Below are 27,216 nucleotides of genomic sequence, written 5' to 3'. Positions count from 1 at the left end.
AAAAGCACAGTCTCTCATCTGTATCTACATGCAGACAGATGTGTGAATCCACTTAGAGATGGAAAATTTCTGTATCTACAAAGGAATTTTAAAGCTCTTATTGTCACAGGTCAAAAAAATGGTTGGAGTTTTGAAAACTGCATGTGGTGTACTTCAAGCAGGGGTTCAAGTATTGTTTATTGCCAAGTGCAATAGTGATATATTTTAAAAAGCACAAATAATCTTAGGTAGGAAAAGGAAGAAATGCTGCTTTAACACTTGTATTTTTTAGTGAAGCTGTAGTGCAGCCTTGCTTAAGGTGAATGCTTTATTTGGTAACCTAAGTGTTAAACTGTCAGACCAGCTTTGTCCAGAAAAGCTGATGATAGTTTTAAAATGCCTGATTCAGATCAGCTTTAGATATATGACCTTTATCTTCTTAGATGTGATTTGTTTCTGATTTGTTTGTAACAGGTGTAGTCCAAGCTTTTATTGTCTTGTACTTGGCTTTCTTTATATAAGGTCTCTGTGTGAAAAAACTAGTTTCTTGGGACAATTTCTCCTATTATACCTACTGTGCATGCAATAATTTTTGTGTATAGATTGATTTAAGTTTTTATACTCAGTATCTGGTTAATAATTAACTTTTTTAGATGTAATTAAATTCTGCTTCTGTCATTGCAACTGTTTTTCTAATTCTTTCAGCTCTGGCATATGCCTGCATGTCTGCTTTTATTCCAAAGTATTTGTATAACTTCTTTCTGAAGGATAATTCTCATGTTATTCAAGGTAAGTCGGTCCCTTTATTTGGTGTAGTTCTAAGAGAAGTAGAATTGGTTTTGGATTTGTAAATACACTTTTCCAAGGGGGGTGCAAAATTGGGATGCAGTTAAAATCACGTAACTGTGCAAGAAAATTTGGAAGTAAGTGGTTAAGGATTCAGACAGGAGAAAAAAAATCAAGTGCACATGCACAAAAGTGTTCTATGTAATATCCAAGGTAAGAGTCAGTCCATCCTGCAAAGTTGTGAAAGCAGTAAAAATCTTTCTTGTGTTACATTGTAGAGGCTGTGATCAAAGTCATTGTGTTAGAGGAGGTGTTGGACCGTAAGGGAAAATGAGGAAGAGCAGTACAAACTAGGGGTTCTTTAGAAAATGAAAGTTGTGGTATTCAGGGAAATAGGGATTCAAGGGGATTTTCTTACTGAGCAGATGATGTTATTCAATACAGGACAGGAGTTGGAAAACCCTGAGGAATAATGTTCCATACTTCAGCCTTCAACAAGTATATAAGTAACTTAGATGAATTAAAACAATAGCTAGGACTGTCTGTTCTAATTGAAAAGTAATTTTAAATTTCATGGAAGTATGAAAAGAAATTGTCTCCACCTAGAAAGTCACCTTGGCACAGTCTGTGTTGGGAAGATAATTTGTCTTCCAGACAGGCTTTAAAAAACAAAAGAAGCTGTTTCAAAAGCCATTAGTAATTAAAAGAAACAGGTGGTAATTAATGTCTTTAATTGCAAGCAGTTATGAATGTTTATTAAATACTGAGTATCACCATGGCTTGCTGTCCTTGTATTTCTTTTAAATAAATTTTCTTTTGTATATTTCTTTTGAAACTTGTCAGCTTTAAAATGTCTGTGTTTTTTGTCTTCAAGGAAGGTAATTAAAAACTGATCAACAAAACTTTAAAAGCATTTATGTATTAGATAACTGGGAGAGAACTAACATAAGGAGAGAATGCCAGGGTTAGGAGAGTTTATGTATGGAAGACAATGGGTAAGAGGTGTTATGAACTGAAGAAAAAGTAGGAAAAATTATTCTAGAGAGCATGTTTGCATCCTTTTGTCTTTAAGGAAAGATTGGTTGCAGTAAAGGTCTAAAGATGAAAAGAATAAAAATGTTCCTCTGGAGACAACTACTTTAGACTTCAGGTTAATAGCTTGGTAAAGACTTTTCTCAAGAGGTTATACTGTTCCATAAAATAATACTTTTGCTCTCTAGGGTTTCCTGATGTTGTTCCTAAGGAGCTTTGCAAAAATATGTATCAGCCAAAGTTAGAAATACAGGTCAGTAGGATTCTGTGAACCAAAGCAGTGTAGGCATTCCTGAGTTCCTGTTCTGCATCTGGCATCATCAAGGACTCAGGAAGATTGGACCCTTTAGGATTCTTTCAGTAGTCTAATTAGTCTTTTCTAGGGTTTTATGTCCAAAAAAAAAGTATAAATAAAGGTATAAAGCAAGACACTGTGTCATTTCCCTGCCTTTTTAAGGTGGAGGAAAGGGTTAAGAATGTGTCATTTAACTACCCACTGCAATTTTAGCTGCTTTGTGTCTTCTGTGTAGATACAACCTGTGTGGAGCCTTGAGATGCCAGCACATTCTGGGAACAGAGTTTGCATTCTCTGTGGCTCCCCTGTTCTCTAGCTGCCCACGCCCTAATTGCTCTGTTCTTGGGAACATGGAGGAAAAGGAATTACCATCTGTTACAAAATTGCAATTATTGCCTCCTCAGCTTACTTCTAGCAGAGTGTGTGACAGTGTGGACGAAACTGGGAGGAGGGCAGAGCTGAGAGAAATCTGTCCTTGTCCTGTGTTCTGCTGTCTGCTTCTCTTCCAATTAAAAGCAATTGTTGTTTAGACAACTCGATGAAATTGTACCCATCAACCTAACAGGCCAGGCTGAAGATGTAATAAATTTTATCTTTTATAGTGGGTATTTCTCCTTGCTGGTTACTAAACAGTCTTTAACTTTGCATGTCAAGCATACATCACAGCATAAGTGTGTGCCAAGATAAACCAGTGTTAAAAAGCCAAATTGAGAAGTACTAAAGAAGAAAAAGTGTGTGTTTCTTTCTCTGTATTGAATGTAATGGCAACAAGGCGTACAGCAGTGGTATTCACTTGCTATTTTATTGTGGCTTTAAAATGAGTGGCTTTCTTTCAGCTCTGTTGTGAGCTAGCAGCATGTGATGGCTTGTGTTTTTGACAACAGTCTTGGATTTGTCATTTCAGAGTACCTGACAGTGTTTTCCCAGATGATTGCATTCCATGATCCAGAGCTGAGTAACCACCTCAATGAAATTGGGTTTATTCCAGATGTAAGTGCTAAGGGTCCTTATAAGTATTATACAAAGGAATTAAAAAATAGAAAATGAGGGAAACTGGGATGAGATGCCTTTCCAAACTGCTGTAATAGCACTTTGACAGAAGTGAAACTTCCATATTAATAGACCTCCCTGAATAAGCTGATAAAATGGTAAAGTTTTGATTCTTCTTTTACGTGCTTTAGTCCTTTCTGTTCTGCTGGGATGGTAAATACAATAAAAATACTACTAGCCAGTTATTATAACTTAGATTCATCTTAAAAGGTATATGCAGATCTATTTTTGAAATGTGGGTTAATATACAAAAAATTAGTGTACTCATAAAGTGCTTATAGCAAAATTACTGTAGCTAATTGAATGCTGTTGATTAGTAGAAATGACACATTATTTTGCAAGTATTAGATAAAGTCTGTGATCATCAATCTTGTAGATATATCAGACCTTGGAAAATACTAAGCATCCATTTGCTGGAGTGTGCCTCAAATGTGGGACAAGTGCATAACACAGACTCAAGTTTTTTGCTTCCATTGAAAGCATAAAATCTCTTAGATGGAGGAAAATGAAAACTGAGAACGCAGCCAAAAAATAGAGAGGATGGGCTTTGTTGGAAAAAGCAAAACCAGGCCTTCTTTAGAGCCTCACTTCTAGCTATCACTGTAAATTGTAAAGCTTTCCTCTTTTTTTGAGAAAGGTGTGTATAGTTAAGAAAGCCAAAATAAAAATGTGTTTCTGCCTACAAATACTGATGTTTCTGGAAAGCAGATTTAGGCAAGGCCATAGAGATAATGTTAATTGATATGGTCTCTATATCATTCTATATTTGGCATTAGAAATTTAGTAATTACCAGTTGATCATAAGAACAGGTGATGACTGAGAGGTCAGAATGGAAGAAGATAACTGAACTCAGGAGATGTTGATGTAAAAATGCAAATTTCATAAGTAAAAAATTTATATGCATTACTTCTATAAGCAATACAAAGTTTAGCTTATCAGAAAAGCCTTATGCTTATTAGGAAATATTTTAAGTTGGAGCAGCAAGACCAAGCCTCTGAAAGTCCTTTGTTTTACATCATTCCTTAAAGAATTTGTGGGAGTTTGGGACTGGCAGATACTCATCACTGTTTGATGTACAAATGAAAATATATACTTTCTTTCCTATTACAATTAATATTGTACTAGAAAAGAAAGTATATATTTTCATTTGTAGAGGGTGTTTTTAATCTAATAATCTTGTTTGACTGATACAAATTTAGGAGGTACAGTGGTGGTAAAATGAGCAGAAGAGAAAGCCAGTGTATTGCCTTATAAAGAGAGGAGTTTGAGAAAGCCACATGTATTTCAGATGACACACATCTGAAGAGGACAGGTGGGAGGAAGATGAAAGGAAAATGAGGAGAAAGCCTAAATGTTTGGGTAGATGAAGTGTGTAGGGGTTAACAGTGACATTTAACATTCCTGAGGGAGGATCAATTTTGCAGCATCACTATATAAATGCATTTGATGCTTATTTTTTAAAGGCTGCAGATGACCAAAACAATTCACCTGTGTATTTTGTTCAGGATGCTAGTTCCCCCTAAGGAGTTAGAGATGTAATTTCCCTGACCATCTTACAGGTCCTTGTGTGGGCTACTAACCTACATCAGAGCTCTGTAGTAGCCCATCTTGGGTCTTATCTGTATTTCATCAGCTCCCTGTGCCTGCCTATACAGTTATAATTCTCCACTGAACACTTCCAAGGTACAAGTCAGATGGAATAATTTGAAATCGTGTGTTTTGCTGTATTTTAGTTTCTGTTGTGCTAGTCATTGGACAGTACATAGTCATACATAAGCCTTGTGTCTAAATCTGATAATCTATAGATGATTAGGTAATATAGTAAATTGCAAAAGAGGAATATTTTTTTAAAACTCTTGCATTGAATAAAAATGCAGGTTCTAAAATTAACACTAACCTCTGAAGAGAGTTTGTCCTTTCTGAATGATCTGTCAGGATTCGGGATTTTTTTTATTAAGTAAAAGTTGTTCTGCCTTTTAGATTAGTCAGAGAGGTGATTTTTTGTGACTGTAACAAGGCAGCATAGGATCCATCAAGGTGAAGGATATGCAGTGTAGTAATGAGATCTGAACCAGAGTTTCGTGCTTGAGTACTAATCCTATCAAAGTAAACCCTGATTAATCTTTCATCATTGAAAGGCAGGCTCTGCTGCAGGGAAGATTGGGTTCCTGGCACCCTTGTCATTTGCTTCAGGTCACATAGCTCAGAGAATATTGAACATTGCTGAAGCTTGAGTCGTTGGGAATATCATTAGCTGATGTGGTGCCTGGATTAAGTACATTGCTGTGGCTATGTGATTTACATATAAATAGAGGGATAATACATACAGTGAATCTTACAGTTCTTCTTTGCTCACTCTCCCAAAATTTATACTCTTCCCCACCCTATATAATGCTGTATAACACAGTCCTTATTTTACTGACTAATTCTGACCCTAAACAGCAGACCGTGTTAAAGAAGAAAATGAAGAAAAACAAAGTGTACAATGTATCTGAAAGTGCAGCAATTGCCATAAATACTCTAAAGCACTTTCAGCTGTGAATTATGGAAGGTAGACACAGTTGTCATCTATCCACTAACGTGGAAGGCAAACTGATTGCAGTTCCTTAATATCATTGTGCTGAAGCTGCTGGCACAGGTAGACACCTTAGCTTGGTTTTGGTGATATGCATGAGGTGTCAGTAATAGGGCTTCATCTTAAAACTCCTGCCCTTGAAGTACTTTCTTTGTTTGTCCTGTTACACAATTGCCTGAAGATGAATCTGGAGGAGAAGTGTCTTGCTGATGTTTTCATCTTGTGAAGAAAGTGATCATTCTTCCAATTTTGTTTGCTTAGGTACATATAGGTGGGTAGAATCTTAAATTAAAAATGTGATTCAATTTGCCTTTTGCACCTTTCTGAAGCCTTTAAATGTATGATTGTCCAGGCACCATACAGGATTGAAGCTAAGTACATGTATCTGTATCTCAGATGTGGAGCAGGAAGGTGAAAGATTGGGAGTTTGTAGAATAGACAATTTCCTTTGGAAGGGACCTACAAGGCTCCTGTAGTCCTGCCTGGCCACCTGGGCTGACTTGAAGTGTGCTGTTGAGGGCATTCTCCAAATGCTTCTTAAGCACTGACAGCCTTGGGGCATTAACCACCTCTCCAGGAAGCTTCTTCCAGTGTTTCCACCTTCTTGGTAAAGAAAGAGACTTCCTAATGTCCAATCTAAATCTCCCCTGGTGCAGCTTTGAACTATTTCAACATATCCTGTCACTGGATCTGAGAAGAGCTCAGCATTTCCCTCTCCACCTCCCCTCCCTCAAGAAGCTATAGAAAACAAAAAAATAGGTTTTGTTAACAACTGAAAATTAAAGCAAAAAGCGGCAGTTGGGATAGTTGTTAGAACAACTCAGCCAAATAAAATTCCACTTACTGCTGGACAACATTGTTTCACACATGCATCAAACAGGGGAAGAAGAAACAGACATTTAATAGATGAGGGGGAAAAAAAACCAAAGCCTCTTTATCTTTGGATTTGGCATTTCATATAAACTGCAGTATATGGTACAGCTAAAGTATATGCAGAAAAAAAAGTTATAGATTTTCTGTTTAACTTATTATTGAAGAGAATTTTCCTCTGATTTTAACAAATATAATGATTTAAGACAGGGAGGTGTTTGTAAGCCTGAAGAAGTTATGGATGCTATTAGTAAGCAAGGAAAGGAAAGGCAGAACATGGGTGCCATTATTCCCTGATGCAAAGCAAAATTATAATTATGGCTTCTCTCAAGGTCGTCTCCCTAAAACATGTGTTGATTTTACAGGCTATTTTTTAATGTGGCTTATTCTCAGGCTGTCCCAGCTTTTCAGATGCTACTTTGATTACACTTTAGGCGTTCTTCCCAGCTCGGGAGAGTTAAGCGTCAGGTAAAACCAGACCCCCCGTAGGTTTCAGGGTTCAGCCCTGAAGGATTGAAATCCCCTTCTCCTGGAGCTGCTTGTTCCGGAGGCGCGGGCCCTGCTGTTCCGGGCGGCGGCCGCTGGAGGGCGCCATTCCCTAGCGCTGTGCGCAGTCCTGCTGCCCCAGCGCATCCCGGATTCTGTGCCGGGCTCAGCGCGGCTCCTCCTCCCCTTTCACTGCCTTCGGGAGGTAGTGCCGCCCGTGCTGTGCCTTCCCCTTCCTTCCTTGCTAATAGCATCGGTAACCTCTTCGGGCTTACCAACACCTCCTTGTCTTAAAGCATTATTTTTGTTAAAGTCAGAGGAAAAACTCCCTTCAATAAAAGCTCGCCTGACACCTTCTACTTAAATTGTTTGACCTACTTTTCATGTCACTGCTGATAGGTTTGGTGAAGATGGTTTGGAGCAAAGCAGTGATTTTCCTTGTGATTACCTTTTAATAATCTTCAAAGCTTCACATTTCATGTATTTTCTTGTTTATTTCTGTGTACATCCATGCATGATAGACGTGTTTGTGAAATTAGGAGAAAATTAGGATCTTTGCTAAACCATTTTAATCATAAAGGAGGAAATAATTTCTTTTAAATACCAAGGAAAAAATGTGGTTTACAGAATATGTACCTCCAAGCAAAGAGGAGCCTCAGGGCACTAGGCTTGTTTTCCTGCTGCATGGGAAGCAAGATGTTGCATATAAACAAAGAGATAAACAGGTATTAGCTGATCACAACCACTGCAAGGGATATTTCAGGGAACAGGATATGTTACTATTCTTAGAATGCCATCTATTTAAAACATGTCACGGATATACTCAGGGAAATAGTATGATTGCATTATAAGATTAATATGATGATAGGAATTGATTTGGTTTGGATTTTGAACACTTAAAATCAATTGGTGGGCTGGGGTTCAACTTCCTAAAAGCCTGCTGAATATTAAAAGTGGTGAACAGGTCATTGAACCTTCCTTAGTTTAGGGGCAGTATGGTTCAGATCTCAGGCACTCAGAAGAAGGCATAGGAATATAATTTAGAGCTGTGCTAAGAAGGTTTTCAGCAAATGTGTACATCATTTAGTCAGAGCCATAACCCAGTTCAGAGTTTATGGAATAAGAAGTAATTTATTAACATAATATCAATTATGTTTTCTGCTCCTCATTTGTTTACTTCCAGGGAAAGCTCAATAGGAGGATTAATTTGCACTTTTTATGAGTTAAAAAGTAATATATTAAGCTTTATGTTTAACTGTAAATCTTCATAGCACATGAGCCATGCAGTTGAATAAAATTTAACAATGATTGTCTCACTCTTGCATTCCTAATTTATGGAAACTTTCTGCACAGTTTGATGTCTTAAGAAAATAGATTCTCTTGCCTTTGCCTTGCTAAAGGCTTCATTGAAAAATTAGAAGTTCTTAAGGTGTCATAAATACTTAGCTCTTTCTCTGCATGATGTCTTGAGTATGAAAGTTGGCAGGCATTAAAGGTTTTCTGTAGCTGTTGCAGCAGCACAAGTCTTGTAGGGGTGTAAGTGCTGAAGCAGGACACCTTTGGGTGACACTGCCCCAAAATGGTCACAGTGGGACTACAGAAATGCTTGGGTGTTACTGAGCATTTACTGAGAATGAAGCTGTCCTTAATTGCTTCACTGGCAAGTATGCATTTTAATAAATACCAGCTTAGCAGAAAAAGGCAGAGGTGGTTATTTTTTATCTTGAAAATCATCATTTCAACTTTAAGTTATTTCTATAAAACCATTTTCTTCCATAGTCAAAAAGATAGATGAAATCAAGGTGGTTTATGCTTTTTTCAGGCATCCTTGGCTAATTTTTGTTTAAATTATTGAGAATTTCAGCAGTTTAGCATAGCAGGTTTTTGAGTTCTTTAAGACTTTGAAGGTTATATTTTGCAAGCCACTAGTAAGGGTGGTGATTGGTTTTTTACTGTTTTCAATACAGTGTTACAAACTAATAATTTGAAACATTTGGGGATGAAAGTTTCTGACAGGCTATGAGTTGTGTGATATAAGATCTGCCACTGCAGTTATTTTCCTTTCTAACTGAATTCATGCAAAGTAGGCAATTTTTGATGTACTTGATGATTGTCATAGACAACTTGAGTTCTCAAAACTTTTTCTTTGTCTTCTTCCCCCATCACCACCTTTGGCAGCTTTATGCAATTCCTTGGTTTCTTACAATGTTTACACGTGAGTATTCTTTTTTTCCTATGATTACATGTTCTTCTGTTTCTTAAGCTTAATTTTTCTCACTTTTCCAGCTAAAGCTATTCTTAATTGGTATGATAGGTCCAGCATTTAGTTAGGATGCTTATAATTTGCAAGGATGTGTTGTGCAAAAATCAACAGTGGAAAACTCAGTGGTGCCTGTCACTTTTTTTCTGCCCTGATTTGGCAATAATTAGTATTTCTCCTGTGGTTTTGAGTTGTTGTTATTGTTAGATTATTATATGTTGTTGTTGTTATTGTCTGGATTATTTTACACATGCAGTATTTAGGGTGTGTTCACAGGAAGCTCTTATCTACTGGAAAAAGATGTAATAATGTTAAAAAGCAAAACCAAACTACACCACCATCCCCTGCCATCACTTAAACAATGTAAGAGAGTGACTTTGTTTTTGAAGATAATCATATTTTTGTTGCACATTGACACACTGTTATTCTGGTAGAACTAGTTTACTGTATTTGTGCATGTATATTAGGAAAAAAAAAGAACTTTCTAATTTGGTGGGTTTTAATTAAAGAGAACAAAGTTAATAAATCAAGTCTAGAAAGCAATTTAAAAACTTCTATTCTCAAAAATCTTTGATTTTTTTTCATGTCATATCCACATTGGCAGATGTTGAATTTAAATTTTCAAAGAAGTGGCAAAATGAAAAGAGCTGGTAGATTATTTCTCTGATGAAATATCAGAGAAGTTAATGTGAGATTCTTGATTGCATTTTCTAAAGATTTTGACCGTAAAGCACTGGTTCTTCAGTTGTCCCTGTTTCTCTACCCTTCATGAGAATTGCCACATTTGGAAAACCAAGGAGTTGTTTTCCTTAAACAATCAAGTGCAATAAAGTCTTAGAACTATTTAGTTGGAAGATACCATATTTTAAGAGAGCCACCTTCAGCTTTTTATATAAAATCTTGCTATTTTTAATAGGCCTTTTTCCTTGTCTTTCTTTTATTCTGCCATTTTTTCTTTATTCTGTTCATTTTTTTTGTCTAATTGTAAGTAGTTGATCTTATTAACTTATTAATGTCATCTTCTTGTGAAAAACTGATATGCATGCCTTATATGTAATTGTACTGTACTAAAATAAAAATAAATTGCTTAATTCTTGACATACTTGAAATGTGAAAACCCATGTCCTTCCAAGTATTCATTAAGAAAAGAAGACTGCTGTTTACAGAATAATCAAACTGCATATGAACACAAACATGATCCTGAACAGGTTGAGTCCTCTTTGCTCCCAAATAAAAAAGAAATTACTCGAGATGGGAGGGGAAAGAAGTACATAGGCAACTCATTAACCCTCTTGTTGTGTGTATATGCTTATAGAGTTTTATTGATTGTGCTTATTCATTATGCAGATGTCTTTCCTTTGCACAAAATTTTTCACTTGTGGGATACATTACTGCTTGGGAATTCCTCCTTTCCATTCTGTATTGGAGTTGCCATACTTCAACAGCTGAGGGATCGTCTTCTGGCTAATGGATTCAATGAGTGCATTCTCCTTTTTTCAGACTTGCCAGGTACAGAAAATACTACTTCTTCCTTTTTTCTCTGTCTTCCCCAGTGTGTTTCTAAATATATGCTTAGAAATCATGGCTGGTTTAGGCAAACTCACTGCCAGAGTGTATGGTTCTTAACTGCAATTTATTGTAGTTAGTTGAAGTCTTTTGCTGTCATCAGCAAGAATGCAGTAGGATTGTTATTTCCAGGTGAAGGTTGGAGTATTTTGTTGTGAAATTCAGAACTATTTAAATTCATTCAGAAGCAACTGTTCGTTGTCATGCCACATACAGACACGATCAGTTTAAATGAATTTTTACATAAATTGAGTACAATTCTGATTAGTCCTTTTCGTCTTTAGTGCTGGTATTAGCCTGTTTTCCTTTCTAACATAATTAAACTTGTACTGTGGAAGTAATTCATGTAAAAGGATTAGGGAAAGCAGTATAGGAAGCCATTGGAATTACTCTGTTAAATATTTCCATTTGAAATTTAAAGTTTCAGAATAACTTTCAAAATTGTATCAGCATCTGCATGATCATTGTGCAGATGTTCTGTGTCTTTGCTCAGTGGGAGGTGATTCACCTATCCATACAAACTAGTACCTTACAAAAATACATTGCAGTTAACTGTGGAGTTTGGAGCTTCCTTCTGAGCAAGTGCCTAGTAGTAAGACAGCAGAATGCATTTGAACTGAGTAAGCCATGTCACCTGAAAGGTGTGGTTTAGTTTGTAGTGACACAAGTAGGAAGGCTGGTGCACTCAGAACATTAATACATGTTCTTGTATTAATTCCCTCTCTCCTGCTCAGGATCTTAATAATGGAATACAGGTCTTAGGTACGAGGTTGGCACTGTTTTAAATGTGTGGCTTTTCTTTAGATAACTCTAACTTTGGGGTAATTGCTGGGCTAATTAAGGATTTAGGGAGCTCTATTTAAACTCCCATGTGTGCAATTCAGTAATTCATTTAAACAGAAGTTCTTATTCAGAAGAACTGAAGGAGAGAATCAAGTTTGGAGGAGAATTTAAAAGGTCTTCTTAAGTGTTGCAGTCTCCACAGCTGCAGAGTTCACAGAGGTTAGCAGTAGTCTAGGATATGGTACCTAGCAGATGAGGCTGAGTTCACAGTTGTATAAGTCAGTGAGTTATCATAAATGAAGCTCTGTGATTTTTTTAAATACTGTTGCCACAAATTGTCTCACTGTAAACCCTTCCAGATGGGTCTGGATTTCAAAATTTGTCTCCTACTTATTAGTTTGATATGTACTATCCAGTTGCTACCATATTTTTGAATTTATAAGAAATTTAATTAGGCCATTCCTTATAGTGTAGAATTGTAATTTTCAATATGTGTGTTTAGTCATTTCAAATGTTCATGGTAAATTTAATGGGATATCTACAGATGGCTGAAATGTGAGGGCTAAACTAAAAGACTGATTCTCTCTCAGCCCTCTCCTCCCCCATGTGTTAGCTGTATGTCCTAGTTAAGTACAGATCCATTAATATTTAACTTATTTTCTTGCCTAAGGTAATTTCTCCATATTTTTCTTTTTCTTGAAGGGTGTTAAATTATGGATTCCAATTTATCTTAAATCAGGTGATTTTCTGACAGTGGAAGTATTTTATGCTGGGGTCATGTATAAGAACATGTTATTTCTTGTAATACATATGTGTTCATATAATAAAATTAAATCAGTAAAATCTGTAGTAATATAAGGTACAAGCATTCTGCTGATTTTAGGTGATGACAACTTTGCTGATACTCTGGTAGGAAATACAGGTTTCTTATAAGGTTTTTTTTTTCTTAAATTGGTGGTGTCTCTGATATTTTTTGTATGTCAACAGTGGCACAATTGAATATTTTGAGATTAATCTAAAGCATACTATAAAATACCGCAAGTAAAACTACTAAGGGAAAAAGAATAAGGGTTAAAGACAATCCTAGTGTGTCTTAAAAGTTAAATGTTGTTGGTCTAGCTTAATCAGTAACTTTTTCAACATATAATTCTCTTAGCCTTGTGCCTTTTCCTCCTGACCTGAGTCTTATTTCTGATTAAAAAGTATTGACTCATTATGCATTTTGTCACCTTCCAAACAAGACTTCTGTTATTTTGGTTACAATAAGTTGTGTGCCAAGGCTGAAAATTTTCTGAAAGTAATTTACAAATAACCTTAATCTGAAAATATATCACTCCCAGGAAGAGATTAAGTTATTCAAAACATCTGTGATAATTTTAAACTGAAATCAGTTGTGGCTGAACAGTCTGAAACTCCTGTAGTTGGTAAGCTTTGTGTGCACTGGAATGGCTTATTGCAGGCTGCCAGTAAAGGCAACTTCCTTTCCAGATTGATAGAGGTATTTTTCTGCAATCTCAAACTTTGTGGAACACTTTTAAGATTTCTTGTTTTTTACAAAACAAAAACCCCACTGCCTAATTTCCAATGCACTGTATATGACACAATTGGAATTAATGTTTTAAAATAATGGTGATGTGAGGAAAACAAAGGGGCGTTGTGTCAGCATTGATTACTTGGTTCTGAAAACCCTTTCTGATACTTGTCTCAAAGCTTTGGCCATATTTTATCCATAAAGCCAATACAATTGAGCAATACTTGCTATTTTTGGAAGCTCTGATGGAAATTTTAATTTATTTTTATGTCGTTCAAACAATGTCCTAGCAGATTAGGAAATTTATTTGAAGATTTTGATGAAATAATTGGCTAAATAATTAAGAATACTGGAAAATCCTTTTGCAACAAATGTCCTAGTTCATTCCTCATGGAGCTGTATGAAGGGGGCATATAAGCAACTGCTAAATTGAATTAAATAGAATTAGGTTTTTTAGGAAATTACTACCCCAAAGTGCTGGGGGTTTTAAGTTTTAATTTGCTGTCATTTATTCTTTCATATTTTTTTATTGTGTTCAAGGAGCTCTGTTAAGTACAAACTTTATTCAAGCAATATAGATTCCAAAGAATATTTAGGAATATTTGAGACAGACAAACAAAACCAGCGCTGGAATCGTTGCTAATATTTTACCTGTACTTTTGAGACTTCGTAAATTGTGTCTTATTCCGGTGATGCAGAGAGAGCAAAGACATTACACATTACCTTTGTTTTTCCTGTAAGTCTGGCATGTAGCAGTATGTGTCAGGACAATGAAAATGGTAAGGGTGATACTATTACGATGGGATTCCTGAGGTACCGACAACAGAGACCGGACTCTGCTTTTAGACCAGCATTTATTTGTGCTAAGCCAGCCTGGATATCCCTTAACCTCATGCATCAGCAGATTTACAACCCAGAAGGCTTTTCATGCCCTGAAGACCAGCTGTATAAATTTACTTTAAAACATGCAGTTTTGCTTATAGCTTAGTCTTTAGAATCTTGCCATAAGTTTGTGTGATAATGTCCATTATTCAACTCAAAAATTATGGCTGTTGTAGTTTCACTCGACTACCAAATTCATTACCCGCTGTACAAGTAGTACAAAGTCTACAGCAGCTTTTGTTAGGAAGCATCCACACACATACACTGCTCTTTGCAAATATTTGAAGGATCCTTAGACCAATCCAGTCCCACCTGGAATGGGTGCAGTACAGAGCCTGGCAAACAGGTGTTCCTCCAGTGATCGCTGCCAATAGCAGCACTGACATAGAGATGAGTTGTGGACTTCTGAGAGCTGATGAAAAGATGGGGAGAGATGTTGTCAGACAATAGGGAAATACCAAGCCTAAACATGAGATGAAACATAGTTAAACAAACCTTTTAGGTTAGTTCAATAAGCTCATCTTCTGTAATTGTGGAGCAAGAAGACGGTTCATTCTTCTAATGCTATGCACCTTAGGAAGGTTTCATTTTGCTGACTCCAGGATAGTCAGTGCTTCCAAAGGAAGAGCCTTGACCTCAGATGAGAAGTTCATATAGACTGACTGTAGAAAAGCAATCCAGTGCAATGAGGAGCTACAGTAAAATGGTTGAAGTGGAAAACTTTGTGAGACACAGGCATGTAGCTTTAAGATGCAAGATCTGGCTGTCATCAAACCACAGGCACAAATGATTCTCCAGGGAACGGATTTTCTCTAATGGGGGAGAAATTATTATATCCTTTGCCATACTAGTGATGTGCCAAAATGCTGAATCCCATGAGGGTGGAAGCCATATGAATGCTTAGAAGGATTGCATCCAGCTTATAAATGAACTAAAATTTTAAAAATAGTGGAAATTCTCTACAAAGATTGTATGGAGCAGTTTTGAATGATGCATTTCTGTTGACAGCAGCAAAATTAGACACAAATCAGGAGGCTCTACTTTAGATAGGTTTCTGTTCATGGGTAGCTGCCATTTTACTTTCTGCTGTTTTCCTCCCTAAAAATCCTTTGTCTGCCCACATCTGTGATCCATATGCTTTTATTGTACTGGAGTTTCTGGTGGTTCAGCATTTAGTTAATATAAATCTGATAAGAAAAAATGACAGTTGACCACCAAGTCCACCCTGAGTTTGTGGGTGTTTAGTGCCTATTCCCATTTGTTTCACCACTCCTCCAAGGGAAATGTAACCTCAGAGATTAAAACACCACCTTTGAAGGGATTTACAGAGATACAGTAGTTTTTCATATTCCAGTGAGCAGTAGGAAGAAGAAAGATAATACGTTTTGATTATTGTTTGACTTTTTTCATGCACTTTTGAAAATATTCTAATGCTTAGATTAGGGCTCTGAGGAGCAGAAGCCCTGACAGCTCTTCTAAAAGGAAACTTTTTTACTTCCAGCTACAAAAGTTTGACATATTGCTCTGTTGTCATTCACGGAATACGGCTCTGGAAAGTATTTTGCTGCAGAGCTAGTGAAGCTGACTACTTTTTCAAGTTACAGTACAGCTGAAGAAAAACAGCACTTTGGTCTCTTTCACATGATACACATGATAATGGTGTTGTAACTATGACAAAAATATTGATTGGAAATATCAAAAGACATCAGAATTTAAAAGGAAGTCACTTTTCCTAGTTTTTCCTTTTCTTGAAATATGTAGGTCAGGCTGATATTTATGGAAGCATCTTTTTCTGAGCATGGTACTCATCTTTGCTATGTTAGATGGCTTTTTGGAGATGCAGGTGTATTTCATGTCGCAATTCCTCAAGATTATTTGCTTTGGAACAGAAGCAAAGAGATTTGTTAGGGCACACCTGCTCACCAAGGCTGTCTGGTAGTGTCAGACTCTGTAAGATTGATGTAATTTTACCTGAAGCTGTGAATTCTTTAATTATTCACCTTTTCCACTCATTGTGACACAAAGAAAACAGTTCTGGATTATAGATTCTACCCTCTTGAGACTAAAGAGGAATGCTGGAGTGGGCAACACACTAAGGAAAAAGATCCTGAAATATTTTATTGTAGTCTGTAGTTGTCATTGGCAGAAGAAAATCAAATATATGTCCTTTAGCAAAGGGCTTCTGCCACAAGAGATGGTGCTTCATAAAAAGGGTGAAGAGTGAGTTCCTCAGTAGAACTTTCCTAGTCTATGTGTTAAAAAGTCTGACACACAGCTTATGCCCCCTGTTTCTTGTAAGAACCCTGATAGTGCTCTCCATAGTGAAAAGGCACTTCAGAAAATATAATAATCCATCTGTTAGTCCTGTAGGGTTTTGTTCACCTTTACACAGAAATAAAATGTAAGTACAAGTAGATAGATTGTCAAACATACTAAAATTTCTAGGCATGAGCTGACAAAATTCCAGCTGCTCTTATCTGAGCTTTGTTGCTAGATGTGGAGATTTTTTTTTTTCATTGCAAAGGTGTCTTGGGAAAATATTTCCTATATTTTCCCATTGAAACTACAAGCATAGCAACTGATTCAGGATTAGGCTCATGCCTAGAAAGCAATACTGGGTACTAGACTTTTTTTCCTTTTACAATTGCAGAGAATATTGCTGACAGAGCAAGGTGCCTCATAGGGTGTCTCTTTATAATTTTATTGTGCTGAATATGTTTTTTGCCTATACAGGTATAAGTGTTCTGCTCCACAATCTTTAGTTCTCTAACTGTTAATTGAGGAGCATTTCTAAATGGGCTGCACAAATAATGCAGTGTTAAAAATTCTTGATTGAAATGTACATTATCACCATATTTCTATATGATTATAGATATATTTGGGGAGTGTATGTCTAGCACTGTAATAGAGATACACATTACTTAAATACAGAATGGAATGGCAGTGTAGGCTGAGAGCAGAAAAATCTTTCTGTCAAAATAAGGACTTAGAAATGAGGTTAAGTGAACTCTCAGTGCTCTTATACTTTGGGATAGCTGTCAATTCCCTTTGATTTACTTTCACATAATATTTCACTTAAACTCTTGCCTTTATAAAGCTGCATGAGGAATTTGATTCTCTTTGTCCAAATTTCTTCTAAGAGTATCCTGGAGTTTAGTAGAAATTAACAGGAAGACCAAAACCAAACAGGGAGACCTAGAGCAGGGTTTGTACTTTAAGGTAAGACTTTGTCACTGCAACTTTGGAATAAATTTCAGGACGGCATTGTTAATATTGAAGGGCAAAACTTGTTCAGGAAGGGCAGGTATCCCAGCTGAGGAGAACTCCCATTGTATGTGAGCGATGCTGCCTGGGTTCTGAAAATGCTGATAGATATCTGAGTAACCAGCAGGGGTGTGTCAGGTGACACTTTGTCACTTCAAAAATTTAAGTGAAGACAAGCATCTGTAGGAGATAGAGGGGATAGGCTGGACACATTGCATTTGGCTTTACAGCAAGGCAAGGAGCTAGACAGTCTCCTGCTGGTTCTTCAGTCTTCATGCTAAAAAAAAGCATAGCGCCCTTCTAAGGAGACAAATCATGTAAGCAGTCATGTAAGCTGATAAACCACAAACTTGTCTGCTGGGAATGCAAGCCTGAAATGACAACTTTTATGTCTTGGATGTACTTTAATGCTTTCATGTGTAAATTCAAATGAGGGTGTTAACGTAGCTCTTTCACAGTATAAGGGAACTTTTTCCCGTGGCTTATGAGTGGGTTAATTATGCTGCAAGCTTTAAATAACTTAGAAAATGTATGCTGGCAAGGTTGGGCTGCTGTTAGTTACTTAAAGCTATTAGTTTTGCTATGTGAAACACTAACAGACTTGGCTAGTAGTAAACACTGGAAGTTTTGGATCTCAGTAAGTTATCTACTGCAGTGCCAAGTGGCTAGAGCATTTTTTTTGGAAATGAAAGCAGTTTTAAGTATGGGTACATAAGCAAGATGGTTATCCTTCCTGTTTACAGTTGCTGTATTTGTGGGAAATAACATTTCAATCCTGAATAAGATGTTGCTTGCTCTAGCAGTTTGAGAGTGTTCCATGGTTCAGGATACTCATTAGGCAGATCTAAATATTCTATTTGTATTTCTCTTTACCCAGAGTTTTTCCATCATTGGTATGGGAATGCACAGGTCAAATTAGAGGCTTTCATCCTTTTCTCATGGCAACAGGTACTCCTTTTCAGGATTACCTGAATTTCCATCTTATTTTAAAAGCAGAAAATCTGAGTTACTTCATGTAATTTCCATACAAATATCCTGAAGGCTAACAGGAGAGCTAATGCAAAGGTCTTCTGCTTATGGCTCTTCAGAGAATCATCACCTTTATAAGCCTGGTCAGAGTTTCTGACTGTAGAGATTTTTACAGGTTTATACCTGTTACACCTGGGAAATAACTGAAGTAGCTCATAGTTACCACCCAGATGGAAACTTGTAACAGCATGATCTCTATTTTTGCTTGCTGAGTTTTAGTATTTTGCATATTATTTCTGTGAAGCATAGATTTAGGATAAAGAAAGAGTTTCACTAGTATTTCAGCTTCTAAAACTGACTTAACAGATATTTGGCAAATATTATAATAAAAAGAACATAGAAAAGCTGAAAAAGAGTTATTCCTTCAAAAATTGACTGTTGTTGGATGTTGTGTTGGTGGCACCATAAGTTTATCCTCTGACCTGATCCCTGCAATTTTATAAAGCTGTCATTTCATGCATCTTCTGGTTATTATCTCCCTATGAATTAATGTTCATTTTTCTGCTGAGCTGCTTTATTTCCCCTTGTGTATTTCTCATGTTTTGCATAGCAGTGTCCCTCTGACTATTTCCATTATATATTTGGAATTCCTGTGCTTCTGTCATTGGCCAGTGTCCTACCCTGTGAGAGGACTTCTCCAGATGTCTTTAACATTTTGTTAGTTTGCAGAAATAGCTGTGCAACAGCACTGGCACACCTCATAACAAAGTTTAAAAAGTGCTTTCTTGTCAGAGCTTAGCTCCAGTCTTTATGGAATCTGTTTCTGTATTTCTCAATAAGACATAGCACGTGGCATTTGGTGATTGGCTTACAGTAAAGCTTTACTCTTTGTACAGTCACCTGGCGTTCTGTGTCTCCCCTGCTCATGTCAATCCTGACACCATCATGTTTCCATACTGGAAGGCATTCTTTAGCAAACCTTTCCAGTGAACTGTTGAGTCAGAGGAATTTTTACAGTCACAAGTAAGAAAAGAATCCATGTTTGCCCTTTATGCACCCTAATGGCTAGGGAATAATTCATAGTGTTTACTGCTGCTTCTCTCTACTGCTGTCCACAAAAAAAAAAGAGGTCACGCAACTATCCTGCAATGTATGAGATAAATAATGTAAAATAATAGTTCTGCATTGACCTTTTCATTTATAATAACCTTCTTACAGTAATGGATACAGAGCTGTTGGATAGAAATGTCACTTCTCTTCCTAGATTTGTTCTTTTAAATATGCATACTCTTCTGTATGTCATCAGGAAAAAAGAGTTTATGGCCTTTCACCTCTATTTCTTCTAAGAGCAGGAATCAGGAAGTTGAACTGACTGACCTATTCAGTACCAGAGCATTCATAGCGCAGAGATATTCTGGCCTATTTGTGTGGCTGTGTGGTGAAAGCTAATGTTGCCTGGCAGGGCAGTAATAAAGTATTTGTGATGGAGATGTCAAACCACACTCATAATTCTGGTCTATTCCCAAAATGCAGAAGCAGTTTATTTTGGCTGAGTTTTTTAACTGGTATCCTGTTACCCAAGGAAAAGGCTCTGGAATTGATTAACTGCACACAAAGACTTGGTCTGTGTAGATTTTCATTAGGAAAGAACCATTCATCTTACGTTTTTCTCCATTACTTGCCTTCACTTGCTGTGAACAACGTGTGCACACCCGGTTTCGCTGTAAAAATAAAACATTCTACGTGCTTTTGTCACAGGTATATTGCATTTGTACTGATGCTTTTTTCAACATCTGTTTCAAGTGCAATCTCCTTCTCTCCTGTATCTATAATAATAAACTTACATAGCTTAAAAAGCAGCTATGTCAGGCTTGAGCCATCCTTTTCACTTGAGGCTGTGGATAGAGGCAGGTGGCAGCTTGGTAAGAAGTTACAGTTTAGCATAAAAACAAAATGAAAAACATCTTAGAATAAACAGTAAGTTTAGTTCAGAAAAGGAGCAAAATATTTCAGTAGGCTTAATGTTGGAATGGAGCCATGGCAAAACCAAGATGCTGCTGTTAGATCACTTTTCTTTCCCTTCTCTACTCTTGCCTTTATCTGTTGCTGTATTATTTGCATATTTAGAAATGTCAGAGACAGCCTTTTGATGCTGAGCAATTAGCTGCTGCCATAGAATTGTTTCCTGTAAGGCCTGGTTGCTGCTTGACTGTGAAATACTTGAGCTCATTTAAGCCAGAACTCCTAGTGTTTGAAAATTAAATTATGACTTTGGTTCCTAAGATACTTGGGTTCCAGCTTTGACTTTTTGAAATAGAGGTGCTCTGCATTTTTTCAAAAATAATTGGAAGATATACTAAGTTTTGAAATTTTAACATATTTTTATAGTATTCTTATGATGTTTTAAGTCAGGCTTAAATTTTTTCCACACTTCATATTTAATGACACCATGTTATTCAGCACATTTTCTTTACAGATTTTCCAATGAAACAATTTGTCTTAATAAAAACAGAAGGCACATCATTTTTAAGCTACAAAATACCCCAGTGTTGGGATCTTGGATAGCACTGAGATATTACATATACATCTCCATGAGTGAGCATGCCCTCTTCATCCTTTCTAAATGTTACTTTCATTTGTTGCTCACACTTGAAGATTTTTGCAGACCCTGCTTTTAGAAGAGTGTTCTTCTAAGTTGTTTGCAAGTGTCAAGTACTCTGCCATTCTGCTGAGGTAGTCTCTGTTCATTTGTTCATCGTCCTGCTCAAGAATCTAGGCTCTGACTTGATATATTTATGCTTCTGACATACCAATGGTATGTTTGTAATAGTGTGGAAGCTGTAATGTTTTCTGGCTTGTAATGCAATGACTTGGGAGCAGGAAGAGTGCAGGCAGGATTAAGACTGTGTGAATGCAAAGTCTTGGGGAGATAACAAAAAGTGGACATTTCACCAGAGACTGACTCATTTGTCATATATTTGAAAGGGCATGGGAAGAAATTGGGATTGAAGTAGCTCAGCAGACCCTTACTTATTAGCCAAAAAGAGCAGAAAAGATCTTATCCAGCAAGGGTGCACGAGGTTGAATTGCATTTTAGTTACTGACGGGAAGTGATTTTTCTTAAACCGAAATTGCAAACAAATGATGAAGAAGGGCTTGAAGGTTGCTCAAGTGTGAAGCCTGTTCATGCAGCGTGACTAGTAAATATTCTGTAAATATTTATACCAGTTTAATGTAGTCTTAAACTCCAATATCCTGAAATTAATTGTTTTTTCAAAAGAATGTGAGTAAATTCTTTAAGTGAATTTTTTCACCACCCATAGTCTTGTCTGCCTTGTGGGTGCTAGATGTTGACTGTTCCCATGCATATGCCTATGATTTGCACATTGTTGGGGGGCATTCTGTGGTTGTGGGGCTTTTTTATTGTTAGTTGTGGAAACCAGAATTGCCTCGTTGTAGTTTTTATTTTGCATTACTGAGAAGCAGATGAATAAATTGACAGCCTGTGAATTTGTTTTAGGCTTTTGATGGCTTCCCTCACAAACCATTAAAAATTCTCTGTTGTTCTGTGGAGTCGCATTTTCAGCCATGCCCACTCTCCTCCTGAAATGCTGCTTGGAAGACATGAGAAACCAAGCATTCCAAAATCACAGAACAACAGGTTCCTACATTTTTGACTTACACCCTGATGTGTGAGAACATGCACACGGTTGGAAGGGATCACAAGGATCATTGAGTCCATCTCCTGGCCCTGCACAGGATATCCCAAAAGTCACACCATGTGCCTGAGAGTATTGTCCAAATGCTCCTTGAACTCTATCAACTTTGGTGCTGTTACCACTCCCCTGGGAAGCCTGTTCCAGTGGCCAAGCCTTTTTTCCAGTTCTCTGAAATTGATTTCTTTTGAAATTACAGAGCTTTTTTTCTAGGAAAAATATTTTGACCGGTTTCAGTGTTTAACACTGAAACAATTTCTCCTTTCAGCTTTTTCATAGCTTTACTGCAAACAGTGTTCCTATTCCATCCCCCAGTTCTGTTTTCAATTTCAGATATATGTTGGCTATTATGCCCTCTCACAGCCAAATGTTTCTCATGCTATTCTCATGCTGTTAATTATTGTTGTTCAGATTTTTTTTTTTCTATCTGAATTCTGCATTCATATCATTTATTACAGAAGTACTACTAATGTTTCCTTAGCTAAGAATCTCAGGAAATGGGTCTTATAACTCAATTACAGCAGTCTCTTTACAAATAAAACCAAAAAAAACAAAACAAAAAAGGAAACTACAGCCCCACTATAAATGTACTACAGTCTTGAACTGAAATTCTCAGCTTTTTGTAAATAAAATGAGTTTTCAGAAATGTAGAAGAAAGTGCAACTGTAATGATGGTGCTTTTGGGTGTTTTCTGAGCTTGAGGGAAAATAACCAGTGGAAGGCATCTCCTCTCTTTACCTGAATTAGGAAATTGTGTGAAATTCTCCAGTTGTGTGTGCTTTCATTGGGAATGATGCTGAGTAACGGCCTTCTATTACGGTATAGTTGAAATGAGAAATTGTTAGCTACTGTTGAGACATCATATAGTCCATTTATTTGTGACACCTATTATCCCAAGCACCTAGGGAACCTGATATTGTCAAGGAAAATTGTGATTTACTTTCATGCATCCACAAAGAGGTTTTTAGAGCTAGAATTAAAATTGAGTAAGCCACAGCTCTACTCTCAGACTTTTCAGAATGTTAGAAGCAAGATAGCACATAAGCATCCTGTCATGAATGGAATTAAAGCATCTGCTGCAGATTGTATCCTACCTGAATACGGAAAGCTTTTTGACTGGGAGAGTAATCGATCACATCTTCCAGATTTTAAACAGTCAGTAATCTCATCCAACTGGATTATTCTGCCCCAAGCTTCAAATTCAGCTTCTTCTGCTCACCACCCTGCTAATGACTGAGATTTCTGGAGTAGTTCCCAGATTGATGACAAGGCATCAAATCCGCTGATGGCAATGAGTGATTGATGGAAGTGCATCAAATCTGTTTGAGATCTGCAGATAAAGCCTGGCTACAATGCCTCTGTTTTCTTCATAGAAGCTGATCCTTTAATCTAAATTTTGGCTGTTGTAATGAAGCATACAATATCTTGGTACATACACTAAAAGTGCTGATGTCCCTGCTGTTTGTCTGTCACACTACATCAGTATTGTCATGAAATGCAAGATAGGATCATTTTTGCTCTTCACGAGACCGCATACAGGAGGTGCAAAACTAGTCCTTTTATAGTGGTAAAAGAGTAAATGGCTTTTATGTTGCATCTTGTTGGAAAATATATACAGGCAGGATGCTTAGTGTTGCAAAAAATGTATTTCCAGCAGGTTTACTTTTTATGCTTTTTCATACCTGTTTCAGTGTAGCCTCCTGCTTTTTAATTGACCACATCTTATTTTAGGATGCTTCTCATTTGATAGGTGTCAGTTTTCCTTTCAAGTTGTGTAATATATTATCCCAATGGCACTTCACTTTTTCAGCTAGGACATTTTGCTGGGAATGTCTGGTTGGGTTTGGGACTGTGTTGTTTGTTTTTTTGTTTGTTTAAAAAAAATTCTCTAAAATCCCTGAAACAATCCATTATGTTTTCAATCAAGCTCAAATTAATGTTGAAAACCCCTGCTTTTCAGCAAACAGATAACATGTAGCTTTGTCAAAATGGCAGGCCATGCAAAATTCAGTAGATGAAAGCTTTCAATCTGGCTGTTAGTAGGATTTAACTCACAAATAAGACACTTAGTTGATCCAGAAATCCTGATATCTGTACACTGTATGAAATCTGCTTTTCATGAACTGCACAAATTTACATCGAATAGTCACTAGTTTGACTTGTAAAGACTTCAAAATGTCTTAAAACGACTAGGTTTGAATTATTGTCCTGACTTTGCATTGGTTAAAGTTTTGATACACTTCCCTTAAACAGATCAAATTAATTCTTAAAATGTCTTTGCTAGTTTTTAATAAAAAAACTTGGAGTGTTTTTCTTTTTGAATGGGAAAATGCTTTTGAAATCTACATTTCCTTTGAGCAGAGGACAGAGAGACAGACAAAGGTATAGATGGGTGTATGTATATTTAGCAGTGTCATAGCTGGGTTACTTGGCTTTGCTGATATTTTGCTCTTGAATTTCTTGCTTTTCCTTGCAATCCCTTGCAGAGATCGACATCGAGCGGTGCGTTCGCGAGTCGATCAACCTGTTCCGCTGGACTCCCAAGAGCGCCACGTTCCGGCAGTACGCGCAGCCCCCGCGGCCGCCCGCCGACGGCAGCGGCGCCAGGAGCTCTGCCCTGTCCTGCTTCTCTGCTGACTACCAGGAGGCTCCTCGCAGTGACCTCGTAAGCAGCCTGGGATCTGGAGCAGGGAGCATTGTTCAGATCATTCAGATTGTGTGTTTCTCCTGCCTCTCCCAACTCCTGCTCCTTCAGTTCTCTTACAGCAAAACACCGATGTCCATGGCTCGCCTGCAGAGCTACAAGCAGGCTTTATCACAGGAGAAAAGCAGTAAAGAGAGCAGTGTGCCAGTGAGAATAGGTAACAGGCAGCTCTGGCTGCTTTTTCCATCTTGACATGTCAGGTAAAGGTTGTGCCGCAAGTTACTCTGAGAGTTTAGTTGGTGAGTTATGCCTGGTTTTATCTTGGCAAAGAGTAACTAGTAACTAAGAGAATATCTGCATTAAATAGATACACAGTTAGCAAAATTATTTTTCTCCTCTCTCTCTAGTAGAGTCTAATGGCTGTTTCTCTTGACAGTTGCATTATCTAAATACTGGTGATTTGAAATTATTCCTTTCCTTCCTCTTAACAGTATAAATCTAGCTAATCTCTTAAAAATTTAATTTTATTTTGCTGGGGTTTTTCTCGTTCCACATTTTCCTACAATCATTTCATTCATGAGCGTTCCAATAATCTGGGAAGTATATATAGACCTGCTATGTCTGTTTGGTGGATTGCATTAGGTGTTAGTCTTTCCATTTGTTTTTCCTAACTACTACGCAACTAGAAAGTGTTGTTGTTATTCACATGAATCTTTACTTGTGAATCTTTTTTAGTCCTTAAATTGGAACTTGATATTCAGTCATTTTCTTAGTTTTTACTGTAGTTTTTATTTTATTTCTGTTGTAATTTCTGGAAGCCTTAGCTAAAAGTCCAGGACTGCAAGTGCAGACTTGCAAATGAAGAACAAAAGGAAACTTGAAAGGTCTTACAGGATTTAAGAAACAGTAGGTGGATCTAGAAAGGCAGTGGTCAAGAAAAATGAAATTCCAGGGGAATACTCGTTGTTGTCATCCAGGACTTGTAGCCAGCACAACTGCTGCTGTGCTTCTCTGGAGATGTGTAGAGAGGCTTTCTGAAGGAGCCAAGGGCTGCACTTTCATAGAGTAATTCAGATAGAACTTCCTAAGGTCATCTGGTACAAATTCCTGCAGAAAATGTGTCCAATACAGAATTCAGGTGGGGGTGCCCAGGGCTTTGATCTGTCAGGTCAAAGTAACTTCCAAGGAAAGTATTCAGTCTCTCTTGGCAGTCTGATCAGATGTCTGACAGTGCTACCAGTGAAAATGACTTTGTGTATGTGCTAGTTTTTCTGAATATTATGACAAAAGAGTAAAAAAAACAAGTCTTCTGATTTCTAAGCATTTGCGTGTGCCTTTATGTATGTGTAAAAGCAAGAGTCAAAGAACTTGGATATAGCCAAGAGGGAGATGGGAGAAAGCAGCCCTGGTCTACTGAAATGAGTAGTAAAAACATTTGTAATTGTAACAGAGAGAAAAATCCTTATTTCAGATCAAGCAAGTTTCTTTCAGTGTTCTCCCATTTTCTGAGAAATGTTTTGGGTGTTTCTTTCCTGATAGTGTTTTTGTTTTCATACCAGAAGTTGTATTTGTTTATAAAGCCAGTAATTAGCCTCATCCATCCCATAAGTTCCAAGAAATTAAGCAAATGTTTTTGGTATGTTAAAGAGTAGATAAATAAATACTAGAACTTCTCTTGACTTCTCTTTCATTTCTAGTTCTGTCTAACAGCAAAGACCTCTTCATTTACTGCAGTGCAGCTGAAGGTTTAACATCTTTTGAAGCACAAGTACACTGAATCTTTTGGTAACTGCTGTATTTTGGTTTTTTAGCTCATCATATGAAAGAGAGCTGTACAGATTCAGGGATCTATACAGAAATATGTTAGCAAAGAGGAAACTAATCTCTTGGATACAAGAAAGACTATTCATATCTTAAATTATAGTCTGCAAATGTATTGTTTGCTCTCATGTGTTGTATTTATTTTGTGTCAGATTTTGAGACAGATAGATGCAAGTCGAGTATGTTATGATTCAGTCAGGGGCCATAGACCAGGCTTGGAAATTCCTGTGTAACATGAGTCCATAATGAGCTGCCTCTCACTTGTGACAGTACTTTTGGATGTCTTCATAAAATAACACTTCTCAGGGAATAGAGCAATATTGATAAAAACTAAATTGAAATTATTAGTGAAATGCACTGTTTACACACAAAGGTGGTGTGGTTTGTTTTTTTTTAGGGTTTTTTTTTTAACCTTAATCCTGGAATTATCTCTTTCTTTAAACATGTCCTCTACTGGTGTTTGCTGCCATGGGGAAACTTTTTATCTACTTGAAAGGGGTGAAATCTAAGTTCAGTCTTTAGTACACACAGTATCCTTTAATGGATTTTCTAAAACACCATTGTGTCCTTACTGTGCAGTTTAGCTCTTAAAAAAATAACTTTTCTGTTTCCTTACCTATTTAGTTGGTCATTCTTTGGACAAGGACTTTACACTACATTTCTATCTCCAGTTTTCTATTTGTGAGTCACCTCTGTATTTGAAAGT

The 27,216-nt window shown here is 37.0% G+C and overlaps 1 protein-coding gene across 3 annotated transcripts in view; it reads left to right on the top strand.

Annotated features, from left to right (window-relative positions):
• Positions 1 to 27,216, top strand: part of TBCK (TBC1 domain containing kinase) — an 87,918-nt gene that overhangs the window by 36,224 nt on the left and 24,478 nt on the right. For all 3 annotated transcript variants that reach the window (XM_059844225.1, XM_059844223.1, XM_059844226.1), the window contains exons 19-23: positions 685 to 768; positions 2,997 to 3,082; positions 9,253 to 9,289; positions 10,682 to 10,843; positions 24,532 to 24,710. In XM_059844225.1, the coding sequence (XP_059700208.1) occupies positions 685 to 768; positions 2,997 to 3,082; positions 9,253 to 9,289; positions 10,682 to 10,843; positions 24,532 to 24,710 (548 nt within the window). The remainder of the gene's footprint in view (positions 1 to 684; positions 769 to 2,996; positions 3,083 to 9,252; positions 9,290 to 10,681; positions 10,844 to 24,531; positions 24,711 to 27,216) is intronic.

The sequence above is a fragment of the Haemorhous mexicanus genome, chromosome 4, assembly GCF_027477595.1.
Source record: "Haemorhous mexicanus isolate bHaeMex1 chromosome 4, bHaeMex1.pri, whole genome shotgun sequence".
Classification (NCBI taxonomy): Eukaryota; Metazoa; Chordata; class Aves; order Passeriformes; family Fringillidae; genus Haemorhous; species Haemorhous mexicanus.
Note: the sequence above shows the minus strand (reverse complement) of the source record. Positions and strands in the feature narration are given on the sequence as shown.